The following is a 26773-nucleotide window of genomic DNA, read 5'->3' on the forward strand; positions in this document are numbered from 1 at the left end:
TCATCATGAAGTTGTGCTGGATTCTTCCCCTTGGAGGATAACTTGGGCTGAGGAAATAGTTTGATGAGATGGCACAGCTCACTGGAACGTGATCCCAACATAAAGAACATTCATGTGAATCACCTGCACAGCACGCTAAGCTGTGAACCAAAGGCAAACACAGCATGATTATGTTTACAGTAGATTTTACTGTAAGAGAAAAGTGTTACTATCAAGCCAATATGTTCTTAAAATAGCCTTTCTAATCAGGGAAAAGATTCATAACACCATCATTTTCTAGTCTTGAGCCTCTTGCCTCCATCTCACCCAGTACAGCATTTTACCTGCTCTTCCTCAGGCACCCTGATGTTTCCTGTCTGTTCTCAAGAAGCACTACAGATCATGGCATGTGGAAAGTAGTTGTTACCTATGTAGGTAAGCTAATTCTCCACCATTCTGAAGGGACCTGCTTTTATTTGTTCATCTGGTTACTCTTGGCAACTCCACCTCACCCTCGGTGTCCTGGGGAATAGCAATTTTCAGGAACATGCATGGTGCCCAGGCAGTGGTGTTAGAAGCACCAGATCTGAGTGAAACATTAAATCTCTCCTTCTGCTCATGTTCTCCTTTGAGTAGGTGTCCAAAGACTACAGGCAGAAATGCATTTTCTGTTTGTTTTACATTTTATTCCTCATGATTCTTAAAGCACTGTCAAAATTCTGAGATTCAAATTTTCAATGAGTTGATACAAAAATCAGGAAAACATGGAGGCCGCTTTAGGAAGCACTACGCTAAATGCCAACATCATATGCTAGCATTGGGCAAGGTATGCAATCAGTGAATATACTGATGTTATAATTAAGAAATATACAGAAGTGTTAGGCTAAGGGAGAATGGATGGAGTTTACCCTTATCTTGGGTTCACTGAAAGTCTCCACAAGGAGCAGTCTCCAAAAGAGACCCCTCCCCACTTGTAGTCAGCTCTTAAATGGGGTCTAGGAGAGGTGGAGCTAGGCTCCACCCTTTCCGGTAGCACAGGTGAATTGCCTTCCCCTGTGCTCCCAGGGCTGACTTATTGCTTGCCTCATGTGGTTAATCAGAGGTTCAGGCCGTGATTCAGAAGTTCCTATACAGAAAGCAAACAGGGTCCCCAGCAACACAAAATATAAACAAAATGCCCTTGGAAAGCTTTAGAGGGAAAGTAAAATATAAAGAGGATTTTTCCAAGGCTCTTTACAAAGCCAGAATCAAATAAAAATATGTCCTTCCATCTTCTGAAAAGACAGATGCTAGCTATTCTAGGTGTCCCTGAAATTATTAAATTAGATTTTATACTGTACAAGTCTGTGAATGTGCTTACTTTGATTGAAAACTAAAAATCTCTTGGAAATAAAATTTATTTTACTCATTAAAAGTTGAAAGCAAATAGCAAATTACATTGTGTTAGGGAGGAAAGAAGCAGAAGAGTTTCCAAAATAACCAGCTTAAAGCTTTTTATACATTAAGTATGATTTTCATATTGGATTTCAAGTGTTGACATTAGTACAGTAAAAAGATCATTTTCACACCAAATGTACAGACTATTAAATACCGTTATATGAAATCTAAAACAGATTTTGCTATTTTTACCAGAGGAAAATAATTTTTTACATCTCATTTTCCCCAGTTCTCATGTTCTCTATAGTGACTACTTTGCATACACTGGAAACACTGTGCTAGTTGAAAGCAGCCCACTGCAGTGAGCCCCTTGTAGTCTGAGCCATGTCTGCCACAGCTGCATGCAAGCAAATTGCAAAGGTCCCCTCAAGCCAGATGACTGCACCCCAAATTTGAGTTTCATTTCATGTAGAACTGAATTTGCAATGATCCCCAATGAGTTTTATTATTTATTTAGTCCTGATGAGTAAAGAGATCAAAGTAAATTTCTTCCCTATCCAAGCATTCCCAGGGGTTCTCCATAGCAGAAGGTTTCCCCCTCTGCCTTGCAGGCTCTACTCCCCACTATGGGAAATAGAATCACAGAATTACAGGTTGGAAAAGATCATCAAGACCAACCTCAACTCATCCCCACCATGCCCTAACCATGTCCCTCAGTGCCACATCTGCACAGTTTTTGAATGCCTCCAGGGACAGTGACTCCACCACTTCCCTGGGCAACCTTTTCCAATGCCTCATCATTGTTTTTGAGATTAATTTTTTTCTAATATCTAACCTGAACCCCCTCCTCCTCAGAAACCATCACACCCAGTGACTAATGTCTGTACTTTATTTTGGATGCCAGTTTTTCCCCTATGATGGGAACCCAAGCTCAGATCAGCTTTGGACAAAAATCATACCATGTAGACAAATCTTAGTATACTACTGTCTGATCTCTGCCCACCCCTGAATTTAAAACCATGAAAAATCTCCCACTTGAGGCTTGTTTAATCTCAGCTCTTTGATTTCTGTAAATCTTTACTGGATAAAATCAATATGTCAAAAACAGGCAGAAATATGTTTTTAAATCAAAGATCTTTGGCAACATTTCTCCTCATTTTCTCATGATAACTCAAATACATTTAAACAAATCAATGGTGATATTTAGTATTTTGAAAGGCCAAATTTTATGCTTCAGTAATCCAAAAGAGAAGAAATAATAGGCTGTTATTATTCGGTGTTTGAAGTACTCAACTTGTGGAGGCAGAAAATAACCATCCTATTTAACATGCAGATATTTTCTTATGTAAATACTGCAAAATCCTGCGGAGAACTTTTTCACACTTTGCATATGACATCACACTACTTGATGCTGTGATATGGGAGTGTTAAATGATCAACAAGATCCAAACTCACAAAGTGGAGCCAAAAAGGAGACAAATCATCTTCCAGCTTTTTAACAACAATGTCTCAAAACAAAACTAGGAGCCTATTATTATTATTATTTTAATATTTAATGAGAACTGAGATATTTGCAAAATTGTCTGATTGCAAGGCTTTTCTTTCTTTTCTTTTCTTTTTTTTTCCCCAAAACAAGTATTATCTTATCATGACATTTATTTCACAAGAACTGCTTGATATTGAAAAACAGTAGGAAAGCCTGCAAATAAACCCTGTATGATTAGTATAAACTCTGTGCATTAAGCTCTCTAGAGACTGAAGAAATTCCCATCTGACAAAAGGATGAGACTTTACTTCCCACTCATCTCCAGATAACACCTCCCTTTGCTATTCAGATGCAGAATGGGTATAAAACGCAGCTCCATCTTCTTTTTCTAGAAGTTCATCTCCCAGAAGTGAGCAGTATGAGCCAACCCAGGTAACCAGGGTGTCCCTTCCAATGGCAAGAGTGAAGCCCAAACAGAAGGGGTATCTGAGTCTTACTGCTAGCAAAGAAGGCTGTGTTTTGTGGGGTTTTCTCAGTGGCATCCGGCTGCCCAGATTTTACTAATGAAATGGATGGTGGAATAGAGCAAATCCTATTACAATCCACAAACACAGAAGTGGGAGGAAGCATTTACACTGGACATAAGTAAAAAGTTTTTTACAGTAAGCATAGTGAGGCACTGGCACAGGTTGCCTAGAGTGGTGGTGGGTGCCCCATCCCAGGGCAGGCTGGATGGGGCTTTGAGCACCCCAATGTAGCTGTAGGTGTCCCTGTTCATTGCAGTGGAGTTGAACCAGATGGCCTTTGAGAGTCCTTTTCAACTCAAATGACTAGTTGACAGAAGGACAGTCATAGAAGTGGGAATGACTTGGAGGGATGAAATCCCCTTGTTAAGCTTCATATAACAATATGGTAAACGATATGCTAACAGGCACAAAACTTGGCAAGCACCAGGTTAGTCTGCAAGGCATTTACTTTCTCTAGTCAGGCTGTTAGTTTTACAAGCTGTCATGTTTGTTTGTTGGTTGGTTTTAGCTCAATTAGATATTTTAAATCACCTGAGGTGTTTATCCACTTGAGCTACTTAGCGTGGATTTGTGAGAAGCACAGGAATATGCGGCTTCATTAAGGTATGAAAAATAGCAGTCAAGCAGAAAAGCTTATCTAGCACACTGAACAACACAAAGTGAAATGTGAAGTACCATACAGCTGGAAAGTGCAGTGTCTAAAACACGCAGTTTGGAGCAATCTTCCTGGTGTCAACCAGGTGCATTACATACAGATTGAGCCCTGCCCATAGAATTTGTGGAGTCTCCTTCTCTGGAGATATTCAAAACCTGCCTGAGCATTTTCCTGTGTAACCTACTGTAGGGAACCTGCTTCAGCAGGGGGCTGGGCTGGGTGATCTCCAGAGGTCCCTTCCAGCCCCTGTGATTCTGTGATTTGGATGCTGTCTTTCCAGGTGAGTTAGGGCAGCTGGAAAGATCAGTTATATTCAGCAAGAATGGCCAGAAGCCTGCCAAACAGTAAGTGGGCGGAAAGTGAGATCAGTCTTCTCAACAATGTTCAGCTTAAATAACAACTGCTGTGATGGAGCAGTTTCGTTTTCCATGCAATAGTGACAGGAAAAAGCTACGGTTAAATTGCAAAGGGAACAATTTAATATCTATTAAGAGAAAGAATAAATTCCTTTTCAATACAGAAAAGAGGAAAAGCACTGTCTGAAGGGGATGAAAAAGACCCACTACTTGAGGATACTTAAGGATGAATGCAGTAGGCATAATGGCTCCAGATCTAGAGTAGAGATAACCCTTCAAAATCACTTCCAACTCACTGGCTCTGAAGCTTGTGCAGAATACTTAACAGTTCCACTAGAGCCTTCATAGGGACCAATATTTTAGCCTATGTATGCTATTTCTTGTGGTGGAAAGGGTTAGAAAACAAGTCTTCAGTACAGATTAAGATGCTAAAGCACAAGCATTTATTGCTGTTTTAGCTGTCTAACAAGGACAGCCAAGGAAGCTGCAGAGGGCTAGCAAATAGGACACAACATCTTTAGATGTCACCCACTGCAGCAGCTAGAGGCTAAAAGGGGGAGATTCAGCCAAATACTAAGCTAAGACCCTAAAACAAAAAATTACACTGCAACGTTTATTTTGTAGGCTTCCATGATGACCTTCATCTTAATTCCAAGAACCCGAAGGACTTTTTTCATAAAAAATTGATTTAAACAAAATTGCTTTGTAACAATTTGCTTATACCAGTGTCTCTTTTCCAATATTTTAGCAAGATGCTGACTGTTCACACTGAGAATCCCATCCCTGCATGTTCTAATATCTCATCTTCCTTCCCACAACCCACAGTATTTAAATGAGAAAGCATATTTACACAGCGACACTACAGAAATTCAGCATGCTAATAGACTTATAAAACTACATACTTCCTATGTTCTCCCAGGCAGTAATGACTCAGGTTCTCCCCTGCATATGTTTAACAGTTGCCTTGAAAGAACCCGAGAGCCAGAGCCAGCAGATGGTAACAACTGGAGATGTAATAAATACAATCTGAAAAGGCCGAAGTTTCCCCAGACCTACTGATGGGATTGTCATATTCTTCTGACTTGATTATAGAAAGAGTTTCAGCTTTTTTTTTTTTTTTCAGTTTGGAGAAAAGTATTTTAAGATTATACCTTTCAAAAGAACATTCTCCCTGTGCACAATAACTTGTTAACTTGTTTCACTGCAGGTTTATGCTTTCTTTGCATCTCAAAACTTCCAGATTGGGCCAATTGCATCTTGAATTTCTAAGAGAAACCATCACAGTTCAGCAAAAATCCCATTGATAAAACCAGTTTCTTCCTGTTTCCTGCAGTGGTCAAATCTCTGTGCAACTCCAAAACTGTTTCCAGAGAACTCACAATAAGATGTATGTAAATAGTTAAAATTAGTTTTTCACATTTGAAATGAACAAAGGTGTTGGTTAAATGGATAGGAATCCTCTCCTTTCAGTGGGAAACGATGTAGTAATTGGAAAAAAAAAAAAAAAAAAAAAAAAGTATGTTTTTCATTTTGTACACAGAATAATTTCTAAAAACTTACACAGCTTCATTTACAAAATGTATGTTATGTTTTAAGATGTAAGCTCAATTGGAATTGGAGGGGGAAATCTGCAAGCACTTTTTTTTAGTTACTATTGAATAAACAATCACATATCATATAGTATGGCAAGCAGTGGGAATCAGGGTGTTTGGACTGTCTTCCTTGCATGGCACATCAAGTGGTCTGCCAGGTACAAGTCATCTTTTCCAGCCTCAGAAAAGACAGAGGCAGAGACAGAGCTTCTTTACTTCAGGAAACCATAAAATTAAAGGCAAACCACAGGCTGACTGCAGGACACTTTGAAAGAGAACTGAGCATAAAATGGGGGAAAAAAGAAAAGCTGAAGAAAATTATCATGCACATAGATTCCTTGCTCTTCAACACAAAATGACAGTGCCTCTGGTAGCATGTCTCTGTTGACAGCTGCCATCTTGGTAACACAGCTGAGGATTCTTTGCTAAAAAAGCACAACGTAAGGACGACCACACAAGAAATTCTCATCTCTATTTCTTTTGCTTGTAAAAATCCATATACTTCAAGAAAAATCAGATGATTTTTGTTGGCAATAATGCCCGAGGCTATTAATGTAAATGTAAGAGTTGGAAAATAATAAAATTTCTGTTTCTGAACTCCACCTCTTCTTTGCATTTTTAGTAGCATGAGCTATTGAAATCAATTAAAATTAAAGAGTGGCAACAGGACATTTGTGGGTAAAATGCATTCACGTTTATAAGGTCTAAAGGGCATAAAACTAAACTACTTTAACTTTTGTTGACAGGCCATATCGCTTTCTGAATTACTACCCAATAAATGATTCAATCACAGAATCACAGAATTGTAGGGGTTGGAAGGGACCTCCAGAGATCATCGAGTCCAACCCCCCTGCCAAAGCAGGTTCCCTACACCAGGTCACACAGGTAGGCGTCCAGGAGGGTCTTGAATATCTCCAGAGAAGGAGACTCCACAAGCCCCCTGGGCAGCCTGTTCCAGTGCTCTGTCACCCTCACTGTAAAGAAGTTCTTGCGCTGATTTGTGTGGAACTTCCTATGCTCCAGTTTCTGGCCGTTTCCCCTTGTCCTGTCTCCACACACTGCTGAAATATTTGGCTTTCAAACACTGCAGATTATTTTTTTTTTCCCCTACTACTGAAACTTAAAATCAGAATGTAGAGTTTTCCGATTGTTTTTATTTAGAATACAAAAACATTTGTGTAGTAGAGTTTCTTTTGCTCATGAGAACCAGAAAAGCTTTTTTATTTCTTTCTCTTTCTTTCTTTCTTTCTTTCTTTCTTTCTTTCTTTCTTTCTTTCTTTCTTTCTTTCTTTCTTTCTTTCTTTCTTTCTTTCTTTCTTTCTTTCTTTCTTTCTTTCTTTCTTTCTTTCTTTCTATTCTTTCTAGTCCTGATGCACAGGAAACCTAGTCCCGGTACTTGTCTATCCAAGTTGGTTTGTGTATCAGTATACTTTTTAATATAATAAGAGGTATAATGCATACTTTGTACATACAACTGAACATGCACACAGTGTAGCTAGAAGATAATTGAGCAGCTCTCATTTAGGCTCACTTTTTTCCCACATATATACTTGCTTCTGAAAGCTTACAGAAATTTCTATTCAGATAAACATGGAGTTTAAATCTTAACAAAGATAAAAACATTTAGCTTGACATTAGCTAGATTATCAATGATGCCCACTGATTAAGTTTTGAATATAACAGCTCTTGCGTCCCACTGGATCCTATGATGAATGAAGCACTAAACATTCTAGATAAAAATAAGAAAAACAGTATTGCACAGAAGATACAAGCTGTTCCACTGAACATTTTGTGCGTAACACATTAGCTCTGAAAAGAGGGTTGGATAATAATCCAATATCAGCAACTGACTTGTCTGCTTTACCACTTTCCTTCCTGCCTGAAACAGCAAACCACTGATGGAGATTTTCCTCTGGAGACACCAACTACCCATACCAATGCCCCACTGGCTAGCCATTTACAGTATGAACTAAAAGACATAAGACTGCAAGTTTTAATACAGCTCCATGGCATTTTACCCAGGCTCATTCCAAGTGCCTAGCAGCTCTATCAGCTGGATGCTGGCATTGGGTGGCTCAGCAGGGAGGAGTATGGGCACACAGATTGGTGCCAGGGGGATGGCTCATGCTGGAATCATGAATGAAAAGCCAGGTGGCAAACACAGCTTAGGAAAAGCATCCTTTTTCCTCACTTCATTTCAGTGTCTGAGTGCACAGGCTGAGCTGCCCAAAAGGACATTGAGAAGAAAACCCAGCAACCCAGCCCTGGCAAATGCTCTGGTTTATACATGACTGATGGTGAATGTATTAAGTTAGAATAACATCCTCCTTAGTGTCCCAAAGGGTGCTGCACTTTGTGCAATTTGCCAGCCTCAAAAGGAATATTTCTAATGTGAAACATGACCTGTCAACTCTCATAGCCCTGCTTACTTAAGATGCTAGCAGGCATGCACACCTTTACTAACCTGAGAAATTCCAGTGGGCAATATATAGTATCTTAATGGCCTCTCCCTTGCCTATTGGTGCAGATAAAACTAACTAGGTGGGGTCAGATGACAGGGCACCACTAATGGTATCCTTCCTAATGGAAAGGGGCTGTCAGAAAAGCAAGCTGTCCTATTAATTGCAGACACATATCAGCAACAGCTCCAGTGTGTTCAATACAGTCTTTATGCATTACTCATCCTAACTCCCACATTTCCCTGCCAAAGTAAAAAAGATACCCTATCCAAAAGACAGAGAAGCAAAAGCAAGAAGTGTAACATACATCACAATGTAGTATTTTGGCTGAGAGAGCTGGAGTTGTTCAGCCTGGAGAAGGGAAGGCTCCAGGGAGACCTGATAGTGGCCTTTCAGTATCTAAAGGGGGGGCTGTAAGAAAGAAGGGGATGAACTCTTTAGCAGGATCTGTGGTGACAGGACAAGGGGAAGAGGTTTCAAACTAAAATAAAGGAGATTTAGACTGGGTATAAGAAAATTTTTTTTACGATGTCTCCCACTGATGCTATTGATCTTCCTTCACTGTTTCAGTGTTTCAGTGAAGGTTTCTCTACAGAGAGGTCAGTGGGTCCACACCAGTTTCACACTTCAGAGCTAGTAGTTGCTTCTCTTCAGTACTGAACCCTGAGACATTCCTGTTCCTTCACTACAGACTGAAGAAGCCTAAGAAATGAAAGAGATTCCAGCAACAGTATTTCCAAATAACAATCATCTGCCAAGAAGACCTTAGGTGCTCTTTGGCATTAAGTCATGAAACAAACACAGAAAGTGAGGACCAGGGGCCTGGGGAAGGGGTGGCAGTGATGTGATGCACATCTCTTTCATTCTGCTCACTGCAGTTAGCAGAAAGCAAACATGGAAAGGCACACGTCCTTCACAACTGCACCATGGAAATGCAGTGCAGAGGGCCAGGCCTCTCACATGCTTTTTGTGTGCAGCTGCTTCACAGCATCACAGCATGAGGGCACGTTTGGCGCTGTTTTCCACTTTCACAGTCTTGGGAACAACCACACAGACAAACACAAATACCCCACAGGAGAATCCTCTTAAATTACAAAGCAAGAGACCTTTGCAGGACAGCATGTATACCAAACAACTAAATGACTGAGACAAAAGTTAGGGAAATAGAATAAGCAAAGATTAGCCTTGAAGTGTTAATGTGACATAATGAGACAAAAAGAAGCAACTGAACAACACACAAAAGTTAGGTCCCAATGGATAAGCACAGGAAAGGACAACAAGTTTTTAGTTTACCATGATATATCCAGGTATTACAGCAGGGCTGGTACGCAGCACTATTTGCAGTGTCAGGACATTCTTGCAGTATTTATTTAGCGCACATAGCATTGATTAACAGAGAGCAGATTCTCAGCTGCGGCACATCAGTGTAGGTTTTGTAGAAAGTCAACAGAAAAATGCAAATTATAGCAGCCAAAGACAGCATCTGACAGAAAGCACAGAGCTCCTAATGTGTGTGGTGGCTGTTTGAAAACATCTTTGGGATAGAAGTTAGAAAACACAGGACCACATTTCACTACTTGGTTGAAACTCGGGAGGCTTTAAAAGTGGGAAAGGAATAAAAGAAGCTGAGAAAACAAAGTTTTGGCAATGACATTTGACTCATACAGCAGCAAGCACGAAGGCGCTGTATTCCTTGTCCCACACAAACAGCAAGAGGAAAGGTTAAGCTCTGAAACGCAGACACGTATACACAGGAACACATAGAGTCATCCAAGAGTTTAGAATTTGTCAGGATCACAAACGTGCAAGGCAAATAAATACATTTAAAAGGTTTGTTTGATAGCACATCAGGAAGCCATAAAGAGAGGCTAAAACCTCTCCCAAAAGGGAGGATTCCCCTCCCCACCAGCTGCAAGTTCTTGTGCTCCCAGACCAGCAGAGGTGTGGGGCCAATCCTGTCAGCACGCTCGGCAGTCACAAGCAAATCTTGTTCCTCTCAGCCCAGAAATTGAGATTTTGCACCATAGAGCACCATTTGCATGCAATCCCTCCTGCCTTTTTTACTGGTAACCATGCTGGAAAAAGCCAGTGTTGCAAACAGAACAGAGTAGCCATAGCAACAAGCAATTTGGCACCTAAACTTTTCAACAATTTCTCTCTGTTTTTACGATTTCATGGTCAGTAACTCACCATGCACACTTTACTTGTCTAGCTGGTCATTAATGTCTCAGAACCAATCTCCCATTAATGCTTCAACTATGAAAACCTTCTCACTTAAAGAAAAATAGAAGTATGTGTACACAGGGAAATTGCTTGCAAATTACATTTTTTTCTCTCCCTTTTTGGAAATTTTTAGAGAAATGTGGAGGAGAGCCCAAGTTCTGGCCTGCTAATCCAAACACAAGTCCTTTATTAGTATTGCACACTATAAAACCTGTTACACCCGGGACTCTAAAGGATTCAAAATTGATGTCTAAAACACCTGACATCTTAAGCTCTGCAACAGGATCCTTGAACAACACCCAGCAGAACTGCAAGAAATATTTGTATATATATATATATATATATACATATATATATATATATGTATATATATATATATATATATATATATATATATATATATATATACTTATATATATATATATAAGTATATATTTTAAATCTTCTTACTGCTACCAGTAAAAATCCATCTGAAAATCAAAACTGAAAGCTAGGATAGGACAACACATTCTGGTCATCTGAGGAAGTCTAGAATCTATTGACCAAAAATCGAAAATGGAAAACAGCTGACCTCTCCCATGTAGACTAAATAATGAACTTTAATGCTCGAAAAGGTGCTAACTTCAATGAATTAACTTAGGCAGGCAGGTAATTATCCAGAGCTTTCACTACCTTTTCCTATCTCTTTACCATTTTTATCCTTCCTTACAGTGAAAAATCTGAAGGAATGAGATCACCACACCTCTAAGAGCTTCAGAGGTCATCCTTGCCACTTTCCTTGCCACTGCAAAAACTTCATCACAGCACAACCCCAGAGCTCATGAATGCAGGCTTTGCTGACAGACCCGACAACTTGGGTGCAAACTGAACTTTGCTAGCAACGCACGCTGAGAAGCTCCATAAATGACAGGGAAGACAGAGCATGAAACAGACACAGAAATGTGTTTACGGGTTCAGGAGGAGCAGGGACCTTCATTCTATTTAACTGGAATATTTTTGACAAGTAGCACAAATATCTATGGAGTTAACGTGCCATGTAAGAGGCAGTTACTTGGTATTAGGATGCTTTGTTTTTAAACCCCACTGGTTACGTAGATATTTTATTTTAATTTTTGTTCTGAAATGTTTTCTGAACTTCTGTAATTAAAAATCACAAGGTGAGGAAATGGGAAATGTACACTGTTTTTCAAATTCCTGCAGGTTCTGGGCTGTCCTGTGACCTGTTCCACTGGACACCACACAGTCACAGCCTGACCCTGCAACTCCAGGGTTACTGAGTGCTTTTTACAACCTGGAGAGAGGCTGGCTGGAAAACTGGACTAAGCATGTCCTGCCTGACACATACATGTGTCAGTGGGGGAGAATATTGGGCAAGAGGGAAGAAAGCATGGAAGCAACATCCATTTATGACTGAGAAACACTAGTAGGGCACAGCTGCTGACCAGCCAATGGGGAAGCATCTGGGGCTCATGACAGATCATGCAGCACTCTGTCAGACTGTTAAGCCTCATACATATGGTTGATTAAATAGGTACAAAACAAAGAAAAGCTGGTAAAATATGGGAGATGGTGGAAGATTTATTTTTTTTTTTAATAGTTAAAGGGGAAAACAACCACTACATAACACAAACAGAGCTGCTGAAAAGCCACAGAAATATCCCATACTTACTTTTATCTTCCTGGTTTTCTTCTGCTGCTTTGACTTCCTCCTCCTCCTCCTCCTCTTCCTCTTCCACCTCCTTTTGCTGTACTTCCTCGTGGTGATCGGTGGCTCCCACAGAAAGGCTCTGGCAGCAGTGGTTGAAGCCGCTGTCCCGTGGCAGCGTGAAGCTGCGGGGCTTGCCTCCATTCCCGTTCAGCACTTGCATCCGCTCCCCTTCCACGAGTGGAAAGGGGCCATAGTGATCTTGCAGGTGGCATTTCTGGGTGGGCAAAGTGGACTGCCGCCGGTGCTCAGGGGACACCACGGCCGTCTCAGAGAACACTGAGTCCTCCAGTGGCAATGTCTGCAAGTAGTGAAGTCCTGAGCTCGTCAGTGGCGTCTCGATGAGGTCCTGCCAGGAGCGCCGCTGGCTCGCTGTCTTGCGCACTGGTGAGTCGGTGATGCTCCCCGCCGCCTCTGGGCGGAACTCCTCATGTGATGACTGCGACTGGGAGGTCTCTGTGGAAGAGAGGCGGCTGTGCTTTGGCTCCACGTAGGGACTGGTGCAACTCATCTGCAATGGAGCAAACTTCAGATCAGTGGAGACTGCGGCTTACCCCTAACAGCAATCACATACTGTTTGTTGTTACTGATGGTCCCCATTTTGGTAATGACCCTGCACACACACTGACACGCACTCCTAAGAATGTCCCTTAATCAGTAGAAGAGGATCACTCAACTATTTTTCAGAAAACTTTGTAGAATATGGCTTTGTGGAAGACACAGGAGAGATGGAATACCTCCCCTATGAGGATAGGCTGAGAGACACTGTGGCTGTTCAGTGTGGAGAAGGCTCCAGGGAGGCCTTTCAGTATCTAAAAGGGGGGCTATAAGAAAGAAGGGGACAGAGTCTTTAGCACAGTCTTTTGTTGTGGGAAAGGAAAAAGGTTTTGAACTAAAAGAGGGGAGATTTAGTTTGCATAATATGAAAAAGGTTTATTACTATAAGGGTAGTGAAGCACTGCAGCAAGTTGGATGTCCTGTCCCTGGAGACACTCAAGGTCAGGCTGATTGGGGCTCTGAGCACCTGATGTAGCTGTAGGTGTCCCTGTTCATTGCATGGGAGTTGGACTACATGACCTTTAAAGATCTTATCCAACTCAAATGATTCTGTGATATGCCTGGTCCATCAATACTATCTTAAAATTGCCATCCGAATAACTGATGTCACCCTATCTTGCTTAAAATTACTTTGGAAACATGTTTGTACAGTTTCAGTATGTTTCAAAGCTCTATGGCTTTGGAAAACAAAGTCTTTCATGCAAATCACAAACACTTTCCAAAAACTTACCCAGGCTTTCAATGGACAGTTTTGTATTTTTTTAAATTGTATTGCAGGTGTTTTAGTAATATCTGAATATATGGACATGAAAATTAAAATTTCCAATGAAGAATAAATTAGAAGTTCACTCATTGTTTTTATAACAACTGCTTAAAGAAGGAAATAAAAACCTGATTTCCTTTTGCTCTCTTTTATAGGTAAACTTACCTTTCCACAAGCAACAGAATTGCTGTTGGCCATACAAAACATTTTTATGTTGGCATTTCTCTGGAAAGTCAAATGTAGTTTGTTACTGTAATGCTTCTCAGCACAACTATATACTGGAGTGCAATGCTTGCCACGTGGTTCTGATCAGAAGAGTTGGTGAAAGTGACACTTCGTGCAGCCATTCCTGATTAGGCAGTTGCAAGTGACTTACCGAAGGAGGCCGTGGGTATGTATCATATGGGGGTGGTGGGCTGTCTTGTTTGGGTGTCGATGGAGTGTCAGCCTCCTCCTTATCACTCTCACTCCAGTAATCTACAAGTTACATACACATCAGGTCAAAAGCTACCAACATGTTTTGATAAGTTTCTATATCAGAAAACTTGTTTTCACAAATACAACTAGAAATTCCTTTGTAGATATTACTGAGAGTTAAATATTACTGTTGACTCTCTATGTGCTAGCGGCTGTCATTTGGAAATGTTTTAAAATAAGGAGTGAAAAACTCAAAACATGGCTGGGTGTATTAACTCTAATTTCCCATTACAGAGAAATTAACCAACAACCTGCAAATGTCCCACTGATATAACTCTTGTACACACCTTATAAATACATGCATACAGAATACACCTGGTGCAATAAGATTTTCAAAGATTTGCTAAATCATCAAAATAATTATGATTGTACATATATTGGCTGGAAATTACTGAGAGTATTTTTTGAGCAGAAAAGAAGGAAGCAATTTTCAAAAGTCTTACTGACTGCAAATAACATTAACAAATTTAATCAATACCAACTAGCAAATCAAGCAAGTAGTGGTTATTGCTTGCATGAATAATCAATGTTATTTTTCTCGTCATTTTCCACACTACCAGTTACCCAAGGTTTTCAATTAAATTTCTGATAAAAAGAAAGAAGGTGCATTTACCATAAGGCAGAAAAACTTCATGTAACATCTTCATTATAAAATAGCTGCTATCCTATTACCCAACCAAGAACCTAAAGGTGGTTTGCTAAGGAAGAATGTAACAATTATATTTAAGCATAGAATTCTAAAAGATGGATGAAAGAAAGTACAAAGAACACATAGATTTTGAGCTAAATCTAATGGGATATGAGATTTCATTTTCTTATGATATCAAGTCTTATCCAAGTCTATTTCATAGTGAAAGCTGGAGTAGATGACCTTTAACAGTCTCTTCCAACTCAAATGATTCTATGATTCCATGATATTTTTGGTAGCTTACTGAAGGAGAAAAACACATGTAAGATTGTAGCATGTAACATGATAATTCCTATTTATTCTGTGGCAATTGCTTTTGAAGCAGAATAGGATCTAATTAAATAGACAACAGATCTTAATATTCCATAGAAAAGAAAACTAGCTGCTGACCAGATCCATATGGATAGCTTTTATGTTTCTATACATTTTAAGACTGATGCTAACATTTGTGTTGTCATTTTGTTTCTGGCTGTGTTACCTTCTAGTATTTGGGTAAGCCACTATACCACAGGACAAGTTTAGTTTATACCATCCAGTTAATTTCCACTTTACGTGTTCAAGGAACTGTGTAACTTACTATTTTGTCTTTAAAAGGAGAAAAATAATAATAAAAAAACAAAACAAACAAAACAAACCAAAACAAAAAAAACAAAACAAAAACAAAAAAAAAACAAACCCAAAGCTTTACTATCTAGACTAACCAAAAGAACAAGTTGAATTTTTCCAAGTTAGTACAACATATAATTTTTGCTTTAATGATGTTTGTTACCAATATGATCATGATTAAAAAATTACTGTACCTAATCTCATTCAAGATTTAAATTAAATAAAAATAAAAATAATTATATTGAGATGAAAGCATTGTGAAAAAGTTGTCTCTAAAATTCATTATCTTTTCAGACTATGGTACTTAAGGAGTGCGCAGCCATATCCATTTATTCTTTAGAAGCAGTTACATCTCTTTTGTGACTTTGGATTTCTTGAATTGCCTCATGCAAGCTTATAGTTGAGAGGTTCTCTTCAAATAGTGTAAGAAATAAATAGTACAAATAATTTTTATCATGGCAATGAAATAAAGAAAAAAAAAAACAAACAACACCTAATTCCAAATGTTCCTGCCTGCAGACATCTCCTAATAATTCATCACTGGCTGAGAAAAAGACTACACCAGAGCAAATGGTGAAGTCATTTTCTGTTTTCTTGTTTCCAGCAACTCAGAAAACCTCAAAATATTGGCATGTAAGTATGGTTGTTCCCATTATAGAAAAGCTTAGCGGAGCTACTTCTTGTGTGAGGCCTGTCAGAACTATCTCACTCATTGTGATTTCTGCAGCTTTGGAGCTTGTCTATTTATTTTGGAAGTGAAATCTAGCATTCTCAGTGCAGGTTCCATTTTTGGCTAAAAGTACAAAAAAGTTCTTCTAGTCTAAACCATAAAATATTGTATGATCGTGCTTTTGGGCACCTTACCTCAAATAGGAAATCATGTTGGCAACTTACTGTACTTGCCTAGAAAAAAAATCTGAAGTTATAGGGCCAAACTTTCAGGTGAAATGAATGAAAATAGCCTCCATCAGTTTTTAAAAATGTTCTGGTTTTGGCAAGTAAGACATTGCTGTCTACCTAAAATATGTGTCATGGCATCGAATGGTTGCCATATTTCTCTCTGCACACTTTGTCCAATTTAGCAACAGACGCATTCATAGCATTAGCCATATCTTGAAAGCTTTCTGAATAAGCAAGAATCTGTATGTGTAACAAATAAGATAAAACTGACCTTCCATTTTCCAGTTAAAACTTTTCTATTTAGATAAGCAAGCCCTTTTGATTCTCTAACTTTCTAAGACTGGAAAGCATGTAACTTCTCCATCCAAGAAAGTCCCTTGCCATATTGCTAGCATTCATTGTATTTAATATGGAAAGCTGATGGTATTTTTATAACACTGTTCTGTACAGAATGTGACATTTTCTCCAGCAATACACCCACAGTTTTGTGATTCGTGCATCTGTACAGCACTTGAAATATATTTATACACTTTAGATTCAGAACTGTTCAACTCTTAATTGAAACAAGTTTGACAACTACTGTTGAATTGTTTCAGAAGCATTCTAAAGCTTTCCTGAAAGGGGCTGAACTGATAAAAGACCTTTTGTGAAATTAAATATGTAGATGACAATTGGTACAGTCACTTAATATAGAAAAATCCAGCTTCACAGTTTCTATAATTTCAAAAACGCTTGAAGTGATAGAGAGGCTTTACATTGTTAACTTGATGCCTCTGTTAATTAGGGGCACAGCTCAGCTGTTTAACAGCCCTTGTTCTGGGAGCCAAGGATAAGCACCAGAGGCATAAAAGATCCAAGCTGCAGCAAAAGGGGAATGCGATGCTGATTCTCTCCATAAACACAAATATGGAACATAAAGCAGATATAGCATTCTCTACCTCCATACGATGAATCAATTTGAGTAAATGGCATTAGAGTGGAAATAAAGAGCTCCCTCAGTGCCTGGGATATAATTTCAGTGGTAAGTGGAGTCTCGCTGATGATCTTCAGCAGGGAGCCATTTTAATAATAGGCAACACGAGGCCTGAATACACGTGATCTCATGTCTAAGAACAGGATCATCTGCTGTTATTCAGCAACTGTTTGGTAGGAAAAAAAATTCTTCACATCCATCTGGATTTGTAAAGGTGCACCATTTCTGCAGTTGTACACTTGGGCAGTGTTAGAATAACCGTTCTTACACTTTTTCCTTTTTCATCCCACGTGTTATTGTAATTCTATTGCCAACCTCCTTTCTATAAAAGCTTTGGTGTGCCTTTGGAAGCTAACATGGAGGATTTCCCTGAATACTCCAAGATTCAGAGTTTGTTTGTGGCCTCTTCAAGCAGTGATGGATGGTATACAGGTTCTTCCAAAATGGTTATTGCTATATGGTATGGGAAATACAGGTTCCAAGCAGATTTCGGTTTGGTGAGGCACTGAGAAAACGACTGGAGCGGCAGTGATCGCAGCATGTCTACTGGGCTATGCGAATGCAGAGGACTTGGTACAATGAGTGATTTGGTGTGCACAGACAATAACAGACACCAGGAGATGGGCAGCACTCCCACAGTAAGCGGCTGCATTTGCTGGAATGTATAATTAGAAACAAGACAGCAGCAGGTACAACTTAGTTATCTGAGGGAAAGGCAGAACACCCACAAACCATCCCTCCCACACTGCTACCATCAAAATACATCTCAATGCTGTAAGCCACTGTTCTCCAAGAGCAGGCTGATTCCTCTAGGGTGCTCTATAGTAAGACAATCAGGGTATGAATTAAGGCAGACACCATTTCCTGATGCCTGTTCATCTTCTGCCATTACAGAATATCTTACTCATTTGATGTTTTCACCTACCTGCTAAAGTCATCCTTGCTTCTCAATGGGGAATGAAGTCTTTTGCATGATGTCTACCAGGAGGGAGACAGCTAATGCCAGAAGGATATGGCTAAGGCTGCTGTTACATAGGCTGGCATAGAACCAGGATTCTGGGGAGTGAGGGGAACACCACATGCCTAATTTTGAAGCCTAGCGATCATCTTTTGAACGCAAACTCTCCCTGAAAAATGACTAGAAATTGAGTTTTTGTAAAGAAAATGCTGCATTAAATACATTGCTGCTGCAGCACTAGATACAGGCTTTTCAGAACAAAAGTTAGAGCTTCACTGATGAAGGCTGAGAAGCCATAGAATTAGAATGTGGTATTCTGACAGCAGCAGGTAGACAGGCACCCAGATAAGTTCTAGTTCATTCAGAACGCTGTCATTGTCTGGTGCCTGCAGCCAGATACGCATGTAAAAAAGAGTAAGGAGTGAGATGCCAAATGCTTTCCAAACCAGACTATTGGATAGAAATGCTTCTGTGAATCTTTGCCTCTGGCAATTTGAGAAAACAACCTGCCCAATGCAATGGTTCCCGTTGGCCAACAGGATTTCTACTGCAGCAAAGTAAAACAAACTGACTCACTGTTTTATATATGCTATTTTTATAAAGCTATGAAATACTAGGAAAAAAAAAAAAAAAAAAAAAAAAAGATGTAAGCCTACAACCCCAAATGAAGAGCTTCACTGAAAAGGCAACAGGGCTCTACTATGCACCTCAATATAGTAAAATCAGTAGTAATCATCAAAAACTTTAATGGCCTTAAAATTAAGTCTTTAAGGGAAATCCAATTTTGTCAGCAGGCTTTAGAGGAATGCTTTTGTTCCAGAGACCAATTTCACACATTCCTACTCCTGTAAATTCAAATACCAAATAATAATGATTTTTTTTTTTTTAGTCTACAGATTCTTAAGTTTGTTCTGTTGGGGAACACATACCTGGGTACCACATACCTGAGATTACTGTCAGTAAATTTTCTGCTTTTATCTACTTCTGCAGCTTTCATAGAAATAGTACAAGGGTACTTTGATCAGAATCTGAAGAAGGTAATCAAAAGCCCTATGAGAAAAAATTATCTACCACAACAACAAGGAAACTCATTTCAGAATTGCTCTCAGATGATGAGAATGAGGCCTGATACACAGCAGGGGAAAAAAAAAAGAGCAGATGAACTTGTTACAAGAGCTGACAGAAGAAACCAAAATAATAACACATTACCTTGCTCTTGTTTGATCCTCTCCCTTTCTGCATAGCCAGCAGCAAGCATGTTAATTCTGTTTAGCCATCTGAAATAATATTAAAAGAGCAGTGATACTGATCCAGAATGTTAATTTATGGTGCACTTCTACAAAAAACAAAAGCGTGAGCATCTGAAGGAGATTCAGAATAATGTTATTTTTTTTTTTTCAGACTAAACAGCTGTTTTCTTTGATACTTTTACTGAGGTAGCGTCCACAGATCTATAATTTTGCTGTTCAAAAACCTGTTTTTTACAGCATAGATCTTGCTTCAAATGGAAAACCATGTATGATGTCAAACATCTGTAAAATACAGGATTTGGAGATAGCCAAAAAGCTATTAAGTCTGCTGCTCACAGATATGCCACCACTTCAGTACTCCTGCTGTTCTGATTTCTTAAGAATAAACACCACTTTTCAGAGATTAAGCAATACTTTAAGGCTGAATAGGCAACGCAGCAGAGGAACAGAGCAGAAACCCGCTGTCAAAAGAACAGGCTCCATCCTAAACAGACAGTGAAGTTTAATTATGCCATTATGTGTTTTGGGGCTTACCTACAGTGCCAAGCACAAAGAGAAGGAGGCATACCAGAATTCACTTTTGTGTTTGTGTCAGAGAAGCAGAGGGAGAAAAGGCAGTTGCCTCAATGCAATTCACATTAAGGCTTTCACCTCAACTTAGACTTGAAAAAAGACTTCTATGAGCTGCACAAATTAATAACAAACTACTGCAGTTCTCTTCTAGAAGAGTAGTCATTGTGAGATGTATATTCAGCTGCCTGTACTGATGCTTTGCGTCAGCCTGCCCTCTTCCCCTGTGTGGCTCTCAGTGTATTCATTATCTGAACACTTACACTAAATCAGTTCCTCCATCAATGAAGTTTTAAACTCACAAGATAACCTCCTATGATTGTCCATTCCACATTAAACCTGGAATTGCTTACTCCAGACATCCCACAGTCAGGATGACAGACCTTCTTTGCCAAGCTAGTGAGCAGCGTGCAATTTTACTGATAGTGTTGGCAGAGAGATAACCAAAGTCAGTTTTGTGTCTTCTTCAGAAATGTGTTTCAGAAAACTGTGCCTTAGGGGTGTTATTTGCACACTGCACATGTGGAAACAGCATGTATTATTTTCTCAGCAAGGGAGATCTTTCTGAGACCATTTTAGCCACTCCTGCATCCCAACCTTTGAGAAACTTTGGTGCAGGGTAAGTAGGCATAAGATCATAAAATACAGTTGCCCCCTTGAAATAAATTTCTCCAACTGTCCCTCCTAAAACAGTGACCAGTGTTACAGATATATTATCTGTAAATTACATTAATAGTCCAGAAGTCATTATACACTGGGAAGGATGCTAGAGATCTGCTCCTGAAGTGATTACAGCACACTTCATGTTACCTTACAATCAATATTTCTACCAGAATGATAGAGAACCTGAAGATGAGAAAAAATTTTAGTTGCATTTGTTAGGAAGTGCCAAGCATTTATAAAAGTCACAGGCACATGGAGGCAGAGACCCACCAAATGGCGCTTTAGACAATTATTGCACATCTTCATAGAAAAAAAGTAATCCTTTTCCAAAACTCTCCTGATTCGAGAAGGTTTTCTTTGGGGAACACAAAGGTCAGAGCTTACCACCACCTAAGGCAGCCAACATGAAACAACCACCTACTGAATCTCTTGGAATAGACCTGCTGACCACAACATAATAGGTAAGAAAACTATGGGAATTATCCAGTTGGGAAATTTCATTTCATCTGAAACGTAAGATAGCATTTTGTGTGCATGACAGTGAGTAAGGCAATCAACTAAACTAACAAAGAGTTAATTGACAATCACTTGATAATTCCATAAAAATGTTATTTCTGATAAGTATAATCTAATGATAACGCAGGAACTGTATACCAGTCTAAAAGAGAGACAGCTGACTGACTTCACATTTAATCATTTTCTGTTGTTCATGGTTTGCGTCATCTGCAATGCCTGTGGCAAATGACAAGGTTGTGATATGGTTGTAAAGATTTAATAACAGTGGCTCTTGAGTGGTCTGCTAGTTCAGAGATGAAGAGAGTGGCATTGACTTCTGCAGATTTTCTAATATATCGCCACTAAATCTGCAAAACCCTTGGTCAAGGGAAGACTTTAAACTCCCTTCCCTACATTGTACCGTGTCTTAATAACCACTGTATTTTTCTCAAGGGCAAGAAGCCAAAAAAATATTCCCTCCTTACTGCAAGTACAGCTTCAGCTTCCTTGTGAGAAGTTTGTTATCGTTAGCTATGACAATAAAAGTTAAAATAGTTACAGTAAGTAACATTGGTACTTGAAGCAATCATCTAGGTTTTCTTTTTTCTTTTCCTTTTTAAATCTTTTTAAGAATAGGACATGTACATTTTTTCTTGGTATTTAATTAAAACAATTTCATGACTCACACTAAAACTAGATAAAAATATTTCTATAGATCTGTAACTTTTGTAAGGAAAAACACACTGTACTGGCATTCTCACAGAACAGTAGGAAACAATTTATTATCTCAAACTCCAGGTACATGCAATGCTTATACTCAAATTTAATTTAGGGTGTTCAATTCTCCTTAATGATTCAAGGATTAGGATGAACTAGCTATACAGGAGTACAGGCACCATACAGTGTCTAGAAGCAATCAACTGCATTTTAACCAGAATGAAGACACCTGTAGGTGATGCTAGAAAAAATTTAGAGGTCCCCTTCATACACCGAGAAACATTCTCATGTGATAATACTACAAGCGGACTTGTCGTCTTTGGTCTTGATCATCTAGTTACATTAAGGAAGAAATTTCTTACCAATTTCAATACTCTGCCCTCCAACAAAAAGAGAAAGAATACAGTTTGGTTACCATAGGTTCAAGGAAATTCTCAGACAACCATTCCACATGAAGCTACCGACTGTATTTCCCTGCCTAGCTGAAAACTTAAAGAGGCAGGCATAATTACCTTGGAAAATCAAATTAAATTTATGTACAGTGTCATTAGGAAGAAACATATGGTAGAATATTTTCTTGGAATAAAAATGATTTCCAAGGAAGGCGTTTCAGTGTATATACACTTACACTAGAAAAACTGTGCTTTGCATCAGTAAAGAGTATTCTATACTTCTCTCACCCAAACTCTACGTGGGTAGAAAGAACACATTTGCTGGTACAGCAAATGTGATTTCACAACAATAAAGTTCAGTGATCACAGCTCCCCAAGTTTCTTATAGACATAGCAATGAGGATTAAAAGTAGTAAGAAAACAAAAAAAACCCAAAAAACCCCAAACATTGAATAGTGATATATAATTAAAACATATCTCAGAAACATGAAAAATAACAGATATTGCTCAAAATAGTCTTGTTTTACCCTGTAATATACCAATTCTGTATTCGACTCTGGCTAGATTAGAATATGCTTTTAGTTAGGAAGCAACATATTTCATTGCCTCTGCATATGAAAGACTTTTTCCTAATGCATTTTTTCAGTCCATTGAGTTAATTTGTGTATTGAGTTTATGAAGGCGAACCACTCTTTATTACATATCAGTCAAAGAAGATTAAAAAAATATGATGAAACGGTGATGCCAATTCAGACATAAGAATTCCAAGTAATTCCATAGAGCTTGATGGGGTTACTTGAAATTGACATGTGTATAACATGGAACAAAATTTAGTCTAGCTCATTCTAAATAAAATAGTAAGCATCACTAGTAAGAAAGAATAAAAGATAGCTCATGCTGGGAAGTTGAAAACCTACTAACTCTTAAGTTATACACTATGCAATATGATTTTAATGTACTGATGCACGTCCTTTCTGATTACTGAAGAGCTATATGCATTCTTATTTTCAGAAACAAGTCACCTTGTCACACAGGCTGAGGACCTACTGACGGAAGGGATTTATCTGCTGCTGTAGTTCAGAATATGCTGAATAGACTACGTCATTATTCTGTTTGCTGTGCAGCAAACCACACTTTGAGTGACTGGCTTGACAGAGTTATCTAATACAGGCAAGTCTAAAATTTTACAAACAAAAAGGTTTTAAGTTTTCTAACTGGGTAGAGATTTTTGAAGTGAGTTTTAGTCATGCATGAACTTTTGAAAACATTAACACTTACTTCTAAATAAAAGCAAGCACAGTACTGGCATCTTTTTTTCAGTCATATATTATCAGTAAAGAACTGGCAGTACACTGAAGCTGCTTGGCCAGGTAGCTGAATCCAGTACAGCAGAAAAGATTAAACTGTGGTCTTACTAATGAGTTTTACGGATTGGGATTTATCTCTTTTTTCTCCTGTTTCAAATGCATCTCATCCAGGATACAATTATCAGGCTGCAACCATCGATCTTTTTTGTGCCCTATCATACGATGAAAATTCCATATTATGAGTTAATTTCAGTGTATGTTGTGAAAATAAATGAAATGAATTCCCAGATATTTGAATAGACGTGAGATTTATGTTTTTAATTTGCCATTTAAATGAAGTAATAGAAATTGTGTTTATTTTGTGCTGAAGTCTCAATCATTCTGAAAAAAACAGACCTAAATACTTACAGGTAAGCTCAACATGCAAAGCAAAACTTAAATCCTTTTTTTTTTAATTTTTTTTTTTTTTTAAATTGATGAGATTTTCCATGCTAACTTCAATAAAACTAAAATCTCACTTCAACGTTTAAGTTACATTCATGTTGGTAGAGGCAGTCTGCACAACTGCATTGCTATCTCTAGATCCTATTTCCTGAACAAAAATCAGTGGCTGCTTTAAGTCCTTCACCAACTTCTTTCTCCCTCAAATGCCAGAGAATAGAAGCATCCTCAGAGCAAGGATCATGCGCCTGTGGAGATAGGCTGGGGTGCCAAGTTGGAGATATTCCACCTTTGCAGGTGTTAGACAGCTAAGAACAGCTTTACAAAAGCCCAGAATTCTTAAATTGTGCTTTCGAGTTCTCAAAATTTCAAAGTTTTTTGCTTCTTTTTAGAGAGACAAAACCTTGTTTGCAAAAATCCTCAAATCATTCTTTCAAAAAAGATACTTCTTGCATGAACTGAATGTTTAGCATATGCAGACACTCAGAAATAATGCCACTCTGCATGTATTTTTTTAACTACAACCTTGTTAGCTACACAATTTATTATCACATTCTAATTTGTTATCACTGGCTTCAAGGAAATGTCTTGCATAAGGAATGGTTCCTTGAATTTTGCTTCACTTCCTTACCTGTTCATATCATCTAGATGTTCAGCAGCAAAATAAAAACTTTTGATCTTAGGATGGCAGGCTTTGAATGCACTGTAGAGGAAAAACATAATTATACAAATTTAATGGTACAATTTATTTTTTTTTTTTTCCTTTCTTTCTTTCTTTTTTTTTTCCCAATGTAAAGTAGTGTGATCACCAAGCAATGAGATGAGTCCAGATTTCCTGAGCTGTCAGAAGTCCCCACACATGACACAAAGATACAACATCCTTGAGTCCTGTGTGTCCCTCTCAAATCAGGATAATCTATGATATTAAAGTTTATGATAGTTGCAGATTCCACTGACTGAAATGTTCTGCAACTACACCTTCTTTCATATGTGTATAAATAGAGACTGTACACTTACAGTGATGGTTTTATGCATTTTGCATTTTTACTGATATATACTGAAGGAGTCAATTTTTACCTCAACTGAAAATTGACCGAAGAATTTCTTCAATACAACAGAAAATCTCATAGTCCTGGTAATTTATGACATCCCAATGACCTTGATGTTACCTTTAGCTCTGATGACTGAGTTTCAAACAGAAAAATGTTATGTGATTTACTTCTGAAAATCCCTTATAAATCAACAGTGTGTTCCTGAGGTCATTCTAAGCAATGGGCAATTACATCTCATCTTTTCTTTCCACCACGGTAATCAACATGACTAGGCTGAGAGAATTACTTGAAAGAATTTTGTAACTATGTTGCATAAAGATTTATTGTGAAGGTCTTAAAGATCTAGAAAGTGCATCTGACAGTAATTAATAATTTACAACACAGAAGAATCATTTTTGAGAATAGCCTGAAGGTCCTTCCCAAGAAAAAAAAATGCATAATACTCCTCAAGAAAATAAGAAAAACTCTAAGCATGATATATGAAAAACGTCAGTAACATTTTTCTGAGAGACAATGGATTTTACATACATACATACACACATATATATACATATATACACGTATAAAACAATTCTCTCTCTAATCTTTTGTTTTTTAGAAAAATGGTAACGATGCTCTTGCTGTGTATCATGCTTGCAGATTGTAATGTGTTTATATGTGAATATATACACACACATGTGTACTTATATATACATTTATATGTATATATAAATATAATTTTTTTTTCAGAAATCAGATAGATGAAGTCCAGGAAAGGTACTGCTATTGAAAGTAGCGTGCAAAAATGAGACATGCAGCACTCCTACATATTAGAGCACAACACAATGTTATGCAAGTGAAAGCAGATGTACAGTGACGTCTGCTCGATTTAAGAAGACATCATCAAGTTACTGAGACCCAAAACCTGACTTCTTAAAATTGTTACAGAATCTGCCATCTGGATTCTTACTTTTTTTTTTTTTTTTTACTTTATCTGTCATCCAAGCAAGGAAATTTAACAGCCACATTTTATGTTCTGCTATCCATCAGATACCAAATCAAGTAAAAAACAATTTAAGCAGGATGCATTTCTGAGAAATAGGTTGACTTCATGTTGCTGCCCCAACAAAACATACAAATGAAGCACTTTAGTGTTGTAGTCCAAGGACAAAGGACACAGTAAAACCACATCGATATTTCAATGAAATTGTTATATCCAGTTCTATGAAATCATAATGAAGATGCAATCACCCTGAAGAGCTATGTAGACCAACTTGTACAAAATCAGTGTCTTCTTCTTAATTGAATAAGATATACTGTTTTGCTTTTGAAGTGGCTTTTCTGTACAATTTTTAGTAATTCCACAGTTGATAAACTTCAAACAATGGTAAAAAGCATTAGAAGCCAAGCTAAAAAGTTTACAACGGTAATGACTCTAAGAACACCTCACTCCTCATATCACTAAATATATAGTTATTTGCATCTAAATGAAAAATGGGTTCTGGCAATGGTGCAAATCTGGATACCAGCAAACAGATAAGCGAGAAGGAAAGTTTAAAGCTTTAGGTCATACTCTGGATCAAGCCATTCTGCCATTCTCTTGTTTTACTCTGCCTCAGAACCAA

The 26773-nt window shown here is 38.3% G+C and overlaps 1 protein-coding gene across 7 annotated transcripts in view; it reads right to left on the reverse strand.

Moving 5' to 3' along the window:
• The window catches only part of CNKSR2 (connector enhancer of kinase suppressor of Ras 2), a 198711-nt gene that overhangs the window by 26126 nt on the left and 145812 nt on the right, over positions 1-26773 (reverse strand). For all 7 annotated transcript variants that reach the window (XM_015885366.3, XM_032440929.2, XM_015885347.3 and 4 more), the window contains 4 exons: positions 24749-24820; positions 19492-19559; positions 14057-14157; positions 12324-12870 (listed from right to left, as the gene is read on the reverse strand). In XM_015885366.3, the coding sequence (XP_015740852.2) occupies positions 12324-12870; positions 14057-14157; positions 19492-19559; positions 24749-24820 (788 nt within the window). The remainder of the gene's footprint in view (positions 1-12323; positions 12871-14056; positions 14158-19491; positions 19560-24748; positions 24821-26773) is intronic.

The sequence above is a fragment of the Coturnix japonica genome, chromosome 1, assembly GCF_054131305.1.
Source record: "Coturnix japonica strain WE chromosome 1, WE-NBRP24, whole genome shotgun sequence".
Taxonomy (NCBI): Eukaryota; Metazoa; Chordata; class Aves; order Galliformes; family Phasianidae; genus Coturnix; species Coturnix japonica.